General features: G+C 35.9%; 1 protein-coding gene across 9 annotated transcripts in view; it reads right to left on the bottom strand.

Annotated features, from left to right (window-relative positions):
* Positions 1–17,582, bottom strand: part of TMEM67 (transmembrane protein 67) — a 68,023-nt gene that overhangs the window by 19,421 nt on the left and 31,020 nt on the right. For 6 of the 9 annotated variants that reach the window (XR_002785202.2, XR_002785201.2, XM_064267897.1 and 3 more), the window contains exons 16-26: positions 16,542–16,640; positions 14,565–14,663; positions 14,001–14,087; positions 12,401–12,500; positions 12,172–12,311; positions 10,551–10,691; positions 7,915–7,995; positions 7,318–7,434; positions 2,911–3,027; positions 2,722–2,826; positions 1,927–2,029 (exon numbers count right to left, since the gene is read on the bottom strand). Coding sequence is in view for 7 of the 9 variants with exons in the window: in XM_064267897.1 (XP_064123967.1) it covers positions 1,927–2,029; positions 2,722–2,826; positions 2,911–3,027; positions 7,318–7,434; positions 7,915–7,995; positions 10,551–10,691; positions 12,172–12,311; positions 12,401–12,500; positions 14,001–14,087; positions 14,565–14,663; positions 16,542–16,640 (1,189 nt within the window). In the remaining 2 variants the exon portion in view is untranslated. The remainder of the gene's footprint in view (positions 1–1,926; positions 2,030–2,721; positions 2,827–2,910; positions 3,028–7,317; positions 7,435–7,914; positions 7,996–10,550; positions 10,692–12,171; positions 12,312–12,400; positions 12,501–14,000; positions 14,088–14,564; positions 14,664–16,541; positions 16,641–17,582) is intronic. The other 3 variants (XM_023545862.2, XM_064267896.1, XM_010588402.3) reach the window with 3 other exon arrangements.

The raw sequence follows: 17,582 nt of genomic DNA, 5'->3' as shown, positions 1-17,582 counted from the left end.
TTGTCTTTCAAATATACTCTTTCTCAGTGTCCTACTTCATACCAGTCTTCAATGATGGAGCTCAAACAAGGCACTTTTCACACTTTTTTTGAAGGCTTTTGTCCCTTTCTGCACAAAAGTCTTTGCCTCTTTTACTTCCATTGACTCCCCTTGTTTGACAAACATCTGTTTATTTTTTAAGACCCAGTTCAAGCTTCTCCATGTTGCCTCTTCTGGCTTCACCCTACACACCCAGTTAGATTTTCTACTCTCCTTTCTGTCCTTATTGTAACCTATGCCTTTATATCATTTCCATTCTTACCTACTTATACAACAGATTGGCTGTTATATTACAAGTGACATGTATACTTCCTTTTTAGTGGTAAGAAACTAGGTTTAGTCACTATTCCTGTCACAAATATCAGTGATTTTAAAGAATTTGCATAAAATGAAAATTAGATATTAATGATTAACCACAAATATTACATTTCTCTATGCATTTCACAAATGCGCCATTGGATGAACATGCCAATAAAGTCTGAATTTTATGTTTTTGTTTACTATCTCTTCTATGTGTATTGTTGATTCTGAAATTCAACGTTTTTGATCCCCAATAGAATAGCTATCCAGCTACGGTCTTGTGACTTCCACAAAATAATTTAGTGAACTATGCAAATAATGTGTTTGTGGCCCACAAAGGGGATTGGACAGCCTACTAATAATGCAAATAAGGTGCATGGAAACCTTACGAGAATGGGACCATACACATAAGATGTATGGAACCCCAATGAGGGAATTGGTGAGTTTTGCCATCCCAAACCCAAAAAAACCAAACCCAGTGCCATCAAGTCAATTCCAACTTACAGCGACCCAACAGGACAGAGTAGAACTGCCTCACAGAGTTTCCAAGGAGCGCCTGGCAGATTCAAACTGCCAGCCCTTTGGTTAGCAGCTGTAGCACTTAACCACTACACTACCAGGGTTTCCTTTGCCATCCCACTAGGTTTAAAATGAGCCAATTGCAGAGGCTAGGAGGGGGGACCTCACTACCAACAAGAAGAATAGCCAGGAGTGGAGCACATCCTTTGGACCTACAGTCCCTACACTGAGAACCTTCTAGACCCAAGAGACAGAGTGACCAGTAACACTGTCGGTGGCAGTGGCATGAGACGGCAGGAACCAGGAGATTGGTATGGAACGGTGCAGTCGGTTTCCCAGCCCACAGAGCCCGGTGGCTACAGCAGGCATGCTGATCCATGGAATTAGAGAGATAAGCACCTTCACGCAAGAGGCTTTCTGGCAGAATGGGGTGCTTCTGGGCACTTATCAGAGGAGCTGAGGAGCTGTGTGACAGGGCAGAGGCCAGGCCAAGGGCCAAGGGAGAAGCCTGCTTGTGGTCATGGCCAAGTAGAAGCTGTCCTGATCTAAGAACTGTATCCTGAGTTATTCCTGTTACTTCCAACTTGATTCTGATCTTGAACTAATTGTAGCCTGTTACTTTCCTAATAAACCCATAACTATGAGTATGGTCTGTGAGTTCTGTGTGGTCACAACAGTGAATTATTGAACCCAGTGGAGCAGTACAGAGTGTTGTGGGAGGGACTGCTGGTGTAAGGACTGGTAAATGGTTGGTGAGAGGAGGTATGTCTGACCTCCACCTCACAGGAATCAGCTTTGGGATGATGCCGATAATGATCCCTCCCCTACCTTGAAGTCACAGGCACTCTGGAGCTACCACACCCTTCTTACATTATCTTTTATGTATTTGTTTCCTACTATATGGCATACTAAAATGCAACATACAGAAAACTACCATAATTCCATGAAGTTAAATTTCATTACTTCCTTTGTTTCTACATAAAATTAAAAGAAAAGTAGTAACTACAAGTATTTCCCCCCCCAGACTTTGCATGGTAATCAAGTTCATCAAAAGAATCTGAAGGATACCATTGTAGAAGATGCTCTTGTCCATCGGTTCCATGAATTCCATTCCAAGGATTCTTTCAAGAAGCAACTTGTCTTTTATAAAGTAGTCCATTTCCTTATGAACCTAATAGAAAAACAGAGTCCTTTAAAAACAACAGTGAAATAAATACATTCTCATTACTAAAAAATCAGAAGAGTAAATAAAAAACGAGTAGTACACAGGGAAAATCTTTTCTTCAAAAAAGGCTGAATTTATGACACTGAACGTTATAACAAAGTTCTCTTCAGTAAAGTTTTAAATTTTAAATGCCCATGAGTAAGTAAGTACTTGGGGCTAGATATACTGAAAATCATTTTACAACAAGTTTTTCAGGAATTCCACCATAGCATAACACGAAAGATTTGAATAATGTAGTACGCTAATATTTTGGTAATTAGCTAAGAAAATTCCAATACAGATACACTTTAAGGAAATCATAATTGTGTTAACAGACATACAGCATTTCATCTTATTCTTATATAACCTAACTATGTCTGAGCCATATTAGGTAAATGAGTCCACTTTTTAAATAATATTTTCTTATTATTTATAATGTTATTTATGATGTATATTATTTCTAAAGAATATAAATATAGGCTTATTTATATTGTTTAGAAATATCTTTCTCAAAAATCTCATTCTAAAGTATTATATTTGATAGCTGAAAAAGGGTTTTAAGGCCACTGACTTAACTGACTTAAAGAAATAATTGATGTTCTCACTTAACTTTTTAAAAATAACATTTTTATCCTAGCTTCATATGTTGAGATACATACATGATCGATGAAGGAGCCAAGAAATTTATTCATAGTATGATATGCTTTTATACTCTGTTCAAAAGTACTTGCTGATGAACTCAACAGTCTAGCAGGGCCATTTTTCTAATGGGAAAAAGAAACAAGAATAAATGGAACGGCTTATGCTCTCGGTATTTTAACAGCATGAAATACTGGCAAAATACAAACCCTTGTTAGTGTCTCGTGAATTCTGTCATAGTGTTGTCTCATCTGGCTAGAAACTGCAATCTGAAAAGTCTGACCATCTGTGTTGGGTACCAAGCCTCTCTGGCTACACAAATTTTCCTGAAAAGTTAAAGAATTTAAATTAAAAGCAAGATTATAAAATTTTTGCCTACCTTAAAAACGAAAACAAAAAACTCAGCATTTTTTTTGGTTGGTATTACACATTACAAGATTCTGAAGCTAACTGCAATTTTTACTGAAATATATTTGAGAGCAAGAGATTTTATCATTATCCAAGATCCCCCCTATCATCTAAAAAAAAAACTAGGTTTGACTAATTTCTACTTTGTCTTAATTCACACTTCTCTGCAGGTTTTTATGTCATCCCCTTTACTCTGCTCTATTAAAAAAAAAAATCTCATAGTTCATTTTACACCCATATTCTGAGCCTTCTTTATGATTAACCTTATTTGTTCTTTAATGCATGCCAAAAAATCTAAGAATTAACTACTTTATTATAATTATAAATGGTCTTTTTTGTTTTTTTAAACATGTTTTAAAAGCTTCCTTAATTAATGCCAATAAAAATGTAGTGATATGTGACTCAACAGTTGAAGTTTTAGACCAGATATGCTTGCCAAGAATTGAATTCAGACAATCACAAACACATAAACTTTTGCCCTCCCCTATGACCTATCCAATTTGCATGGATGCTTCAAGGCTCAGCTCAAGTTCTCTTACACCTCCACTGAGCCTATTCACTCACTCTAGAGCTTAATACTCTAGAGCTTAATTCTCCTTCTTTGTCTAAATCTAATCTGCAAACACAATACAGCAGTTCGCTTTCTACAGACTCAAAGAAAGTCTACAGGTACTGAATTACTCTATTAAAAAAAATTCTCTATTACAAAAGTACATGCCGTTGTAAAAAATTTATAAACTATGGAGAGGTACAAAAAAGAAGGAAAAAGAAAAAACCTCAACACCCAGAGATATAGATACTTTAAGGTATTTCATTTGCAGTCATCTTCCTAGATATATACATATAGGTAGGAAACCCTGGTGGCATAGTGGTTAAGTGCAACAGCTGCTAACCAAAGGGTCGGCAGTTCAAATCCACCAGGACCTCCTTGGAAACTGTGTGGGGCAGTTCTGCTCTGTCCAATAGGGTCGCTATGAGTCAGAATCAACTCTACGGCACTGGGTTTGGTTTTCGGATTTTTATACATATAGGTAGAATAAAATTGTAATCAAACTGATTTCTAAAATTTTCACTTAAAGTTATATTCTGAGCAATTCCCCCATGTCATTAAATATTCTATAAAACTTGATTTTTAACATTTACCTAAGATTTCACTGTAAAAGAAAATCAGTTTATTTCACATTCTCTCATTTTTATGTGCTTTTTTGCCATTATAAATAGCCCTGTGAAGAACCTGAACCTTTAATTAGCTGTTTCCATTGCTAATTATTTTCTCGACTTAGATTCAAAGCATTAATGAATCAAAGTATGAACTCTTAAAAAAATCTCTTCCTATATATTGTTTTCCTTTTACACTTAAAAGTTTATAAAAACTTACCCTGACACCAGTAGTTTTGTGGGTACTCATTTCACTGTGTCCTTATTGTTATAAAGTATTGGCTTTTTGAATAAGTTTGTTAATTTGAAGAGAAAAAACGTATTTCTTTATTTGTGAGTTAAACATCTTTCAGCAGTTTAAGTCTCTTCTGTTTCATTGTTTATGCATTTAAAAAATATTTTGGTTATTTCTCCATTAAAAAAAATTTTTACACAAAACATTGCTCCTAATGTTTTAAATTTAATGTCTTATTGACTTGTATGAGCTTTAAAATTGTTATCAATATCTTTGCCACTTTTGTTACAAGCATTTTACCCAAATTTGCTTTGTCTTATTTATACGATTGTTGGATATGTGAATGTTCATTAATAAAATAATGTATTATTTTTGATGCTTTCTATTCCTTATGCTTAGAATATCATCCCACAATCTGAAATATTCTTTTCTAGATTTTTATGGTTTCATTTTTTACATTTAACTTTCCAATCCAGGGGTAATTTCTAATAGTGAATCAACTGATCCAGTTTAACGTATTAAATAAATAGTACTTTTCTGACATGCCATTATTACGTATTAAATTTATAACAAATCATAGGTATAGCCCCTTATCACTAAATCCTCTTGGTTTTCCTCTTAAGTGTATCTTTTTCTTTTTAAAATTTTATTATGGAAATTTTCAAACATATACAATAGAGAGAATGTTAAACCACCCATCACTCAGCTTTAACAATTACCAACATTTTACCAATTTTATTTCATCTATCCTCCCAACTTTTTTTTTCTCGTAGCAATTTAAAGCTTACCTTTTAGCTTAGCCATTGTTATTTCATCTGTAAATACTTTAGTATACAGTAAGTCCCCAGGTTACAAATGTCCAAGTTATAGACAACTCAAACTTGTCCTTTAACGTCACACAAATTTGACCTCACTTTGAAGTAAGTGAACCAACCTCTACTTGCAACAAATCTTTTATCAGAATCACCTTCACTTGCTGAGTGTTGGTTTTTAGAGCCAATACGCTGATTAAAAGGCTTTGGAGCCTTTTCTTGTACTAAAACCAAAAAAACAAAAAAACCCGTTGCAGTTGAGTAGATTCCTATTCATAGCAACTCTACAGGACAGAGTAGAACTGCCCTATAGGGTTTCCAAGGCTGTAAATCTTTACGAAAGCAGACTGCCACATCTTTCTCCCACAGAGCAGCTGCTGGGTTTGGTTGGCAGCTGAGTGCTTTAACCACTATGCCACCAGGCCTCCTTCTTACACTAAAAAAGAAAAAAACTCATGTTGTTGAGTTGATTCTGACTCATAGCGACTCCATAGGACAGGGTAGAATTGCCCCATAGAGTTTCCAAGGAGCAGCTGGTGTATTTGAACTGCCGACCTCTTGGTCAGCAGCTGTAGCTCCTAACTACTATGCTACCAGGGCTCCTCTTAAAGTAAGGCTAAATAAGAGCCATACACACCTGTTCAAACTTACCTACAAATCCTAAAGGCCCAGTTAGAAACAGATCTTGTTTGTAACTCGGGGACTGCCTATATATCTCTAACTAATAAAAAAAAAAAAAACCCAAAAAGTCATTGCTGTTGAGTCAGTTCCGACTCATAGCGACACTATAGGACAGAGTAGAACTGCCCCCACAGGGTTTCCAAGGAGCGCCTGGTGGATTCAAACTGCCGACCTTTTGGTTAGCAGCCAAACTCTTAACCACTAAGCCACTAATAGGGACTTAAGAAATAAATAAATAACCACTATGCCCTACCATACCTAACAAAATTAATAATTCCTCAATACAATCTAATATTTAGTCCATTAAATTTTGCAGACGTTTTCAAAGATTTTTAAAAAGATAGTTGTTTGTTTCAATGAGGATCCAAACAAAGTTTACATATTGCATTCGATTGTTGTTTTTTACATCTGTCACTATCTAACAGTTCTCTCTTCTACCACCACCATCCCTCCTTTTCTTTTCATGTCATTGATTTGTTGGAGACGCCGGATCTTTGTGCATTTGTAAAACATCCTACATTCTGGCTCTGGCTGATCGCTTCCTCATGGTGTTAATTTGCCCTCCTATCCCCCTGTATTTCCTGTAAACTGGTGGTAAAAACTAAACATTTGATTATATTTAGGTTCAATTTTCTTAGGCAAGGATACTTCATGGTCGATGCTATATACTTCCTACTACATTATAGCAGGAATCACATAATGCCAAATTTTCCCATTTTCACTTATAGTAAGATTGATTCAGTGTGTTCAGGTTATGTCAAACGAAGCCCTCATTATAAAGTTCCCTGCCAACATTCACTTAATTGTTTTAGCATCCACTGATGATTGTGGCTTATATTCATGAATCCATTAAACAAAAACCAAACCAAGCCTACTGCTGTTGAGTCAATTCCAACACATAGCGACCCTACAGACAGAGTAGAACTGCCCCATACGGTTTCCAAGGGGTAGCTGGTAGATTCAAACCGCCAACCTTTTGGTTAGGAGCCAAACGCTTAATCACTGCACTACCAGGGATCCATTAATCCATTAGGCATTGCAAAATGGTGATTTTATAACTTATAATTCCTTCTACTTTCTTCTATAAAGAAGAACTTTCCCTCATGAGTTATTTGGTTACTCTAAAATATAGTCCATATAGGAGCTGGAGGATAAAATTTTATTTTTTCCCTTTCTCAATGTTCAGGGTAATGAGTTGGTAGCCTAGCAACTTTCAAAAGTGATCAATAAAAATTATTTTTAAAGTAGTATTAAAATTTTTAGATTAAGAAAAGAGACCCCATCTCTCAAATTAAAGACAAAAACGTAAACTCCATTCATACCGCTTCTCTTTTCAGATTCATATTCATCTCTTCCATGTTAGTGTCTGCATGCCCATGTACTGATCTACCGTGGACATAATACCCAAAACATCTGTGGGACAGAAGAAACACTGATATCTATGAAAAGAAAAAAAGGAGCAATTAGTAACCTACCTGTAAAACAAACAAAAAAATTAAGTTTTTCTTGAAATTGTTTTCTTTTTCCTTAAATAATAAGGACTGGATTCTTGGAAAATAAATGAAGAGGGTAATAAGGCAATAGTGAAATTTTTAAAAAGTTGATAGAAAGGGAATAGAAGATATTTTCTAAGAAAAGAAGAAATTGGGTTGATACATGAAAAATTTTCAGGGACCCTGAGCTGAACTCTTTGGGGGCATAAGGAATTCATAATTAAGAAACTACGAATAAAAAAGGAAAAGCTAAGGTGGCAAGTATTAACTTGGAGCTGATTATAACTATCTCTGGAATTAACAGCCAGTGGAAAATGAGACTAAAATCCAATCATCCCAAATCACTTTTAAAGCCTCTTTTAACATACTCATAACCTTTAAAAAGGGAAAAATAACAGTTGCAAGACAAAGCCAGAAAGTACTTACATTGCTCATACAGCATAAATCAACGAACTGTCGAATTTTATCTTCTATAAATCTCTCATAAAAAACAGCAAAGAACATGATCTGAAACATTAAGCCAAGTTCATGCTTATTAGCTTTTAGGATTTTAATTTTCTTTTATAGCCACACTGCAGTCTCTTAAAAAGAAAAAAGTTCCAACCAAGAATACAGGGCCTCTCTAATGACTCCTGTGGGATAAAATCCTACACATCATTTCTGAACCCTCAGCCAAAGGAAGGAGAATTTTGGAACTGTGTTAAGATTCATTTAGAGAACCTATTTTTAATTTTAAAAACTTTTCTGTATCATTAAAACAAAATAGGATAAACATAGAGGAAGAAAGGAAAGGGCTTTAAAAAATGTAGAATAAACTAACATATTAACAGTCCAATTTATATCTGATTTTGCAATTTTATCCATCTTCTAAATTCCAGGAGGTATTAGAAAAGTTTCTGCTTTTCAAATTAATCTCCTGTGACAGAATAGCACATGACAAGCATATATTAAGTATTCTATTTCAACTACAGATGTGTTAAATGTTCAAATGGAATGGTTTCAAAAGTTTTCTTAGACAGTAATACAAAAATGGAATTTTATTAAAAAAAGAAAAAAAAAAGTTTGCATCATAGACCTTCCCTCTCAACTATGCTTCTGAAAAAGATGTTCTGTAACCACGCTATTTAAAGCTGTCCCTGCTGTTGCCCCTATTCCTAACCTCCACTCCCCTTACCTCCATTTACTTTCTATCTCATCTCTGCTGATTCCCTTCAAAGCACTGTCATAGCCTTTAACTTGTTTTTGTTACAGCATATGTGTGAGCATGAGCTCAGCAGTGCCTGGTATATAAAATGGACTCAAATATGTGAATGAATAAATAATGAACCTACAGCAGCCAGAAACCCTGGTGGCATAGTGGTTAAGAGCTACGGCTGCTAACCAAAAGGCTGGTGGATCTAACCCACCAGGCACTCTTTGGAAACCCTATGGGGCAGTTCAACTCTGTCCCATAGCGTTGCTATGAGTTTTATGGCAGCCAATCACTGAAAAATTTTCTGAAACACTGTGTCTACATTTTTCTATCTATCCGCCACTAGGATGGCTGACATTAAAAATAAGTAAATAAAAATAAAAACTAAAAAGAAAAAAAAAAAAGGAAAATAACAGGTGTTCGAAATGATAAGAAATTAGAACCTTCATCCATTGCTGATGGGAGTGCAAAATGGTACAGTTGCTGCAGCAAACAGTTCAGCGGTTCCTTCGAAAGTTAAACACTGAACTTCCATATGACCTAGCAATCCTAATTCTAGGTATACACCCAAAAGAATTTAAAAGAAGGAAGGCAAACAGAAACTTGCACACCAGTGTTCACTGCAGCACTATTCACAACAGCCAAAAGGTGGAAATAACCTAAATGTCCATCAACAGATAAATGGATAAACATGTGATATATACATAAGTGGAGTATTACTCATTGATGAAGAGAAACGAAGTCCTGATACACGCACAACATGAACCTTGAAAACACTATGCTGAGTGAAATCAGTCAGTCACAAAAAGACAAGTATTGTATGATCGCACTTATAAGGAACAGACAAACATGCAGTTACCAAAGGTTATGGGTGGTTAGAAGTGGGAGGGAGTAGGGACAGTGGAGTCATGGTCTAGGAGGCAATGAGTTTCTGCTAATGGTGGTGGAATAATTTGGAAAAGGACAGTGGTGATGGTTGCACAACATGAAAGACATAGTCATTGCCACTGAATTGTCCGCGTAAAAATTGCTGAACTGGCAAATGCTTTGTTATATATATTTTTATCACAATAAAAACCGAAATAAATAGGCTGTTTTAGGCAGATATTTATTAGTCAGGCTATGGGAAAGTTAACCTGGTCTCTCTAGAAGTCCCTTCACTGCCAGTTTCAAAAGTTTAAGAAATTTGTGATCAAACAGGTTTTTTTTCCTTTCATGCTTCTTTCTTTTCCTTTTATTTTTAGCTTTTAAAAAGATAAGAAAAGTAAGCATAGGAAAGATACTCTCCTACAGCCATGAGACCTCAGGCTGAGAAGATTTATTTTAGTTTCAGTCATTTCAGTAAACATTTCAAATAAATGTTCCCAAGGGGTACTGACAATTTGAACGAGATTTTATGATACATAAGTAAATGCAAACAGAAAGTTATGTTTCAAAAAGAAAATATGAAAGGTAGTTCAGTCATCCCTGTAGTTAAATATAAACAAGGAGTCTTTCCTATGACCAAAAAGCTAAGACTCTGAAAGACTCTTCATAGCCTCACTATCGATAAGGACATGAACTCTGAAATAAGACTGTCTATATTCAAATTCCAGTTCTACCAAAGCTGCATGACTTTGAGTAATTTAACATTTCTGTGCCTCAGTTTCATCTGTAAAATGAGGGTGCTTGTAGAACCTATCTCTAAGGGTTGTTATACAGATTATGTGTAAAGCAATTAATTAGCAAGTTACTGGCTTATAATATTATATAAGAATTAGCTATTACTGTCATCCTTGTTACAGCCTTCTTTCTGCTACAGAAATTAGAATTTGGTCAATATTTGAGGTTAATTACTATGTAAACAGGGTTATAAATAATCTCTTCCTACCTGTATAATGCCAATGACTAGCCAAAGAGCAGAGGACACTGCATATCTCAAAATGCGGCTATAAGGAGCTATGTAGCTGGACGGGCTTCTGGAAAGACTAGAGGATGGGTCCATTAACGCTAAGTTCTTGAATCCCACAACCTGGAGTAAAAAGGAAAAATTATGACTTAAACAGACATGGATAAAGAGAACTCCTCTAGACTGAAAATGGGTTACTCTCCCCTACTCCTCACCTTGAAAAACTATGAAGTATTCAATGAGTACATACAGAACATCTAGATAAAAATCATTATTATCCAGTATTTTAATTCCAAAGTATTTAGTTTTTTTTTTTTTTTAGTTACAGAACCTCAACAATCTACGTAGTTAATTAATTTGGTATTCTCATCAATGTAACTAAGGACCAAATATTCGACGGCAATGGTTTTTTTTTTTTTATCATACATGTGGACAAAGCAAGAGAGCTCAAAAAGTTCTGTCAAAAGAACAAAGCTTTCTCCTTCAGTAAACTAGCAGTGAATCTAACCAACAACCAGTATTTCATGAATATTTAACACGTGCCAGATATCATGGTAAATATGCTTTTATACTTTTAAAACAGTGTTTTCCAAAATTTCTTCTAAGGGAGGTACCTTCTTTGATAAAAGGGAGCCACGGTTAAATAAATTTGGTTTGTACATTATTCTACATGCCTCCCTCCCCTCATGGGGCAACGGCTCTGAGAAGCCTTCACAGTAAGGGAAACTTGCTGACTTTATTTAATACAATGTTTTCCAAATTTACGTGATTGCAAAATTTCTTTTTTCATGTAACAACTTTGCAAGTTCCACAAAATACCCTTAGGGACTATTACTTTGAATGAATGCTTAAAGTATTGCTCAGAATATTTAAAATCCCCAGGGACAAATTTTTCTCCTGGTTGAAAAAAAAAATGGTGCCGGGGAAGAGCGTGAAAGGAAGGAAACAGAGACAGAAGAAGTAAGGAAGACACATAAACATTTAAGAGTTAATAATTCATATTTAACCTTATTTAAGCAGCCAATTCTTGACAAAACCTGTCACCCATATAAACGATTTCCATGTTTTAGTCTACACTCAGTACTGAATACTTCCTTCAGTAATTCCAACCAGGTTCCTAACTGTAAATGTATCATAAGCATGTATCCATTTATTTCATCTTGTTCAGCTGAGGTCCCTGCTATTAGCACAGAACACACTCCATAGTAGATGTTCAATAGTAATTTGCTAAAATATTTCAAGCTTATAATAGTTTTTTTTTTTTTTGGTAAATAATAGTAGTTCTAATGCAGGGGTGAGAATATGAAATATGGAGAGAGCTTTTTCAAAACAGAAACACCTGGGCTCGTATCAGAACTACTCAATTAAGCCCAATCTCTAGGGGTGAATCCAGGCAAGGGCATTTTGCAGAAGCTCTCCCAGAGATTCTGATTCAAACCAGTGGTTTAAAAGACACTTTTTTTTTTAATTTTAACAGTATGATAATAGTATTTTAACCTTTAGAAAACTCATCTGCTGTCATGGAAACTGAGCTGGAATTCTATTAAGTCAATATTTACGAGGTACCCATATATTGCATATAATTACATCGAACCATTTATACCTCCAAAAAGAAGATGACAGTAAGTACTTGAAAGAGTGGATTAATTTTTCTCACAGTCTGAATTTCATTCCATTCATTCGCTACAAAATACGTTCTCCATATGCTTACGGGAACAGTAGCACTCCTTACACCACCCTCACCTGGTGAGAGAGAAAAATGAAAGGATTCCACCTTCTTTGCTTTGCAAATGTAATGAAAGAATTTTGCTAAAAACGGTTATTTCAGTTACCTTCAACAGCTTTAAGAACCTTTCCTTTAGGTCGCTCCCAGTCAATAAAGAATATGTCTATGGTAACCTGGGATATGAGCTTCTGCAGAAATTGTAGAGCCTGCAAAGGACAATAAAACAGCTGAAAAGTATCAGCATTATGTCTGCTTATGAAAATAGTATTGATTCGTTTGGAAACAAACATAGTGTAACCACAAGAATATATAATTTTCCCCAAATTCACAGAATTTTCACACACATATTAATTCGCTACCCCTTTCTCCTTTTCTTAAAATACAGATATGAAAGAAGAGATACACTACCTCCTCCTGACACAGAAGGACTGGCATAACTGCTCTCCTTCCCAAGGTTTCCAGAAGCATACTTTGTTTTCTAGATCAACTGGCATTCTTTCTATGGAAAGATGTTTTCACTGTAACTTGCTTGTCCTAAATAAGGTTCTAGGGTGCTCTCACAGTCTTTTTTTCTATCTATGGTATTTTTTTTTTTTATGGTATTAAGACTTCAGATTTTTTTTTTTTAAATGTGTTGTTGAAACACATCTTTTTCATTCACAGAAGTAGTGCTATGGATAGAATTGTGTCCCCCCAAATACGTACTGTAAACTCTAACCTCTCTGCCTGCGGTTATAATCTCATTTGGCAATGGGTTGTCTTTTATTATGTTAATAGCTAGGATTAGTGTAGAATGTATCTTGAGTCAATCTCTTTTGAGATATAAAAGAGATTAAACACATGGGAAAAAAAAATTTTTTTTTTAGCAAGCAGAGATGGGGGAAGAGATACGCCAAGCCACATGAAGATCAAGCAGGAGCAGAAGCTCAGCCAAGACAAGAGGCGACAGAAGGAAAAAGCCTTCTCCCAGCCTCCTAAACTGTGAGAAAATAAATTTGTTTGTTAAAGCCACCCACGTGTGGTATTTCTGTTACAGCAGCACTAGATAACTGAGACAAGAATTGTGTATAAACTGAGGCATGCTACCCAGTAGATGCACAACTGAGCAACAAGGACAAAGACCTAAGTACGAGATGATTCCTCTTCTCAAGGAGCTCAGTTCAGACGGAAAGCAGACACCTAATAATAACAACACAATGCAATGAGTGCTACCACAGAGGTGTGTAAAGGCTTCACATACATTGATGGGGGGTCGCTGAAGCATGGGGAGGGGTTGCCTTGGGAAGAAGAGGAAAGGAATATGGAAAGAGAGAAAACAACTAAGATTTCACTACTTTACCCAGGTATTTGCCCTCAAATAACACACATAAAAGTCATGCCTGAAGGCATTTTATCCCCATTGTGACTACATCATCAGGCTTTAAAGAACAAAGTCATACAATAAAATACTATTTTATCAAATTGGTTATAACTCATGTTAATCCAAACATACTTATGGCTTCTTTGGAAAAATTATTTAAGGCAGATTTTCAGAATGAGACAGCTACTACAAATAAAAGTAGACTTTCCATGTAAAATAAAATAATTCATGCTTTCTTTTAAAACCAAAGTGATTTTACACCAAAGATTCTGAAAGCACTTTGAAGACTTATTAGTTTATTAGCAGGCCTCTTTTAAATTTGGTAACCTGTCCTCTGAAAACTTACCTTCAGAGCAAAAGCACATCCCACGTAAGTAATAAAACGTTCTTCCTGAGCTGGCGTTGGTAGCAAAACAGAGACAGACTTCTGCGCCTACAGTAAAAATTACTTGGTTAAATATAATCATACGACGGCTGTACTGAGCACAATTTATAAATCAAAGAAACTGTAAGAAAGGGAGATGATGATACACTTAATAAACATAAGACACTTGGACCAGTAAATTTAGCACTTGCCTCAATACACTATTGGAACCAACCAAAACCAAACCCACCGCCATCAAGTCGATTCTGACTCACACGACCCTATAGGACAGAGTAGAACTGCCCCATAGAGTTTCAAAGGCTGTAATCTTTATGGAAGCAGACTGCCACATCTTTCTTCCATTAAGTAGCTGTTGGGTTTGAACCTCTGACCTTCCAGTTAGCAGCTGAGTGCTTTAATGGCTGCGCCACTAGGGATCCCTCTAGATTGGAAATGCCCCCGAAATAAAAATAGTTCAGTTTTAAAGAGAGCTTAACACAGTTATTCAGATGTTGGCATTTAGATTACATTCAGAAATTTACTTACTTTGAAGAAAATAAGCCAATAAAGACCCATTCCTGCTGTGATGATAAAGAAAACATTGGCCAGATCGCCAGCATAGTACACTAAGAATTTCATAACTGTCTGCAATTAAGAAAAAGAGTTACAGCTGTTAAACTTACTAAAGACTCATTTATACTACCATTTTAAATAATGTATCATTCACTCAATTTTTCAAGCTTGAAACCTTGTTTAACGTATCCATGTATCATCCAGTTATAACACCAACTGAGTTCACCCCCTAAATACCTTTCTGATCCTTACCTTTTGGTCCATTTCCAATTGCCTATGTCTTATTAAAGCCTGTCTCATCTTTCACCATCTAAGGTTGTTCGGACGGCTTCCTAATTTTCTCCTAGTTTGGAATCCTCCCACCCTAATATATCCTCCATACTACCATCAGCGTCAGCTTTCTAAAATGTAAATTTGGTTAAGTTACTCCCCTTCTTACTAACCACAAAATATAAATTCTGACCCAACAGGTCCTTCACAACATGGATCAAAATTAACTTTCTAGCCTCTTCTGCCAATTCCAATCACTTATCCAAAGCTTAACCACTCTGTACTTTCATCTCCAATACTTTAAGAAACGGGAATTGTTCTATCAAATATTCTTTCCTTCTCTCTGGCAAATTCTTGTCAGCTCTAAGAGCAGAAATCATGTCTATCTTTACTCACCCCCACCTGTGCTTAATATAGTGCCTAGCACTTACACAGTAGGTCCTCAGTGACTAGTTGTGGGATAAAGAGATAACCCAGCTTAAAGTTCACTTCTCTGGGAAGCCTTTCTTGTTTATTCCAAACAATAAATCGAGCTCCTCCCCTCCTACACACACACACACATACTTGATTCCTTAGCACATGGGCTTTGGGGTCAGGAAGCTATCCCAACAAAAACAAATTACTATGCAGCCTTCCTTATGTTCCTATATCAACAAAATTAATACCTGCTACCGACTTGCTATAACAATTAAATGAGTAGAAAATTTACTTCTGCCTCAATTTCACCTTGTGAATAATAACAATAAAACCTTCATGGGGCTATTGTGAAGGTTAAATGAACTATAAATTTAAAGCTTTAAAAAGTGTCTGGCAATAAATGTTAGATTAAAAATATACATACATATATATATACACACAGAAAGATTAAAGGAGAAGGAAACTATAGTTAATAGAATAAAATGCAGGAGAAAATCTTTGTAATCTTGAGACAAAAAAGGCCTTCATAAACAAGATGCTAAAAACACATCAAAATTCTGCTTAAATAAAGGACCATTTAGATTAAAAAAAAGATGGTCATATATTTGGAGACAATATTTCTTCATTAAAAACCAAAAGGGACTGATATTTAGAATATACAGGAAACCCCTTCAACTAAACAAGAAAAACTGGAAACCTAATAGAAAAATAAGCAAGGGATTATAAATAACTCACAGAAGGGGAAACCCAAATGATTAACCAGTATATGAGAAGTAACCAGAGAAATGAAAATAAATTAATAATGAAATTCTACTTTATATCATCAGATTGACAAAAATTGTAAGGCTAGAAAAATATTAAGTGTTGGCAAGGATGTACAGAAATGAAAACAGCACTGTTGCTGGAAGTGTAGACTGGTATACAACAGTGTCGGAGGGAAATGATGTAGGCATATATCCTATGACCCAGAAATACCTCCCCTAGTCCTACACCCCATTGGAAACCCTGGTGGTGTAGTGGTTAAGTGCTACAGCTGCTAACCAAGAGGTCGGCAGTTCAAACTTGCCAGGTGCTCCTTGGAAACTCTATGGGGCAGTTCTACTCTGTCCTATAGGGTCGCTATGAGTCGGAATCGACTCGACGGCAGTGGGTTAGTGGCAGTCCTATACCCCAGAGAAACTTAAGTCCTCTAGCTGTGTCTTATGAGAGGGATCCAGAAGAGTTAGAAGATAAAAATTAGCTTAAAAACTCCTGAGATCATACCTGTAAATCAATCATGGGACTTCCAATGCGCCTCTTCCATCCTGCTGTCTTCAAAAGAGACAATAAAACAGCTAGCCCACCCAGCACACCCAAAGCAATCTAAAAAAAAAATTTTAGAATTTATATAATTTGTCTCATAACTGTTCAAAGTTACAGTAAATAGAATGTAAGAAAATGCTCAAAAAATGATAGTGGGGGGAGTGGTATATGGAAAGGACACAGGAGCCAAGGTGAAGAAATTCCCAATAGCTAAACGTGGGACAACTTGAGGAAGAAAAAAGATAGTGGATTATAACTGCTACAATAAAATAAATATCTGTGAGTTCCTACTGATTTAAATACTTGAATGAATAAATAAATAAATGGGGGAGAGGGGATAGCTCTTTCTTACAACAGAATTCTAATGAATAAATATAGAAGGAATGATGGGAATAGAAAATCACCATCAAGCAAACATCACGGCAATACTTTCTATAGGCAAGAATCATCATTTTAGCATGACTGCTAAAATTAGAGGACAAAAGGATGATGAGAAACAGGTATTTGCAGTTTCAAAGTATCTCCCTACAAGATACTTATTAATTACAAGGGGAGGCTTAACCGTGGAGCAATCTACAGACACCACCTCAGCCGTGTGCTAAAAATTAACACGACCCGTAAATCAGCCATACTAACATCAACGTACCTCCTGATATGACGCACCGAGAAGGGCACAACATCATCTCTGTGCTATCTTTGCCAAAACTACATGAACGCAATCTAATCATGGGAAAATATCAGGCAAACCCAAATTCAGGTCCATTCTACAAAGTAATGAACCAGTACTCTTCAGAAGTGTCAACGTCATGAGAGACAAAGAAAACCTGAGGAAATGTCAGATAAGAAGAGACTAAAGAGACATGACAGCTAAAAGCAATGTGGAATCCTGCTTTGGGTCCTGAAACAGAAAAATGGTGACGGTGAAATTTAAATAGTGTGTAGATTAGTTAAGAGGACTGTATCAATATTAATTTCCTGATGTGAGAACCGTACTATGGTTAT

The sequence above is a fragment of the Loxodonta africana genome, chromosome 14, assembly GCF_030014295.1.
Source record: "Loxodonta africana isolate mLoxAfr1 chromosome 14, mLoxAfr1.hap2, whole genome shotgun sequence".
Classification (NCBI taxonomy): Eukaryota; Metazoa; Chordata; class Mammalia; order Proboscidea; family Elephantidae; genus Loxodonta; species Loxodonta africana.
Note: the sequence above shows the minus strand (reverse complement) of the source record. Positions and strands in the feature narration are given on the sequence as shown.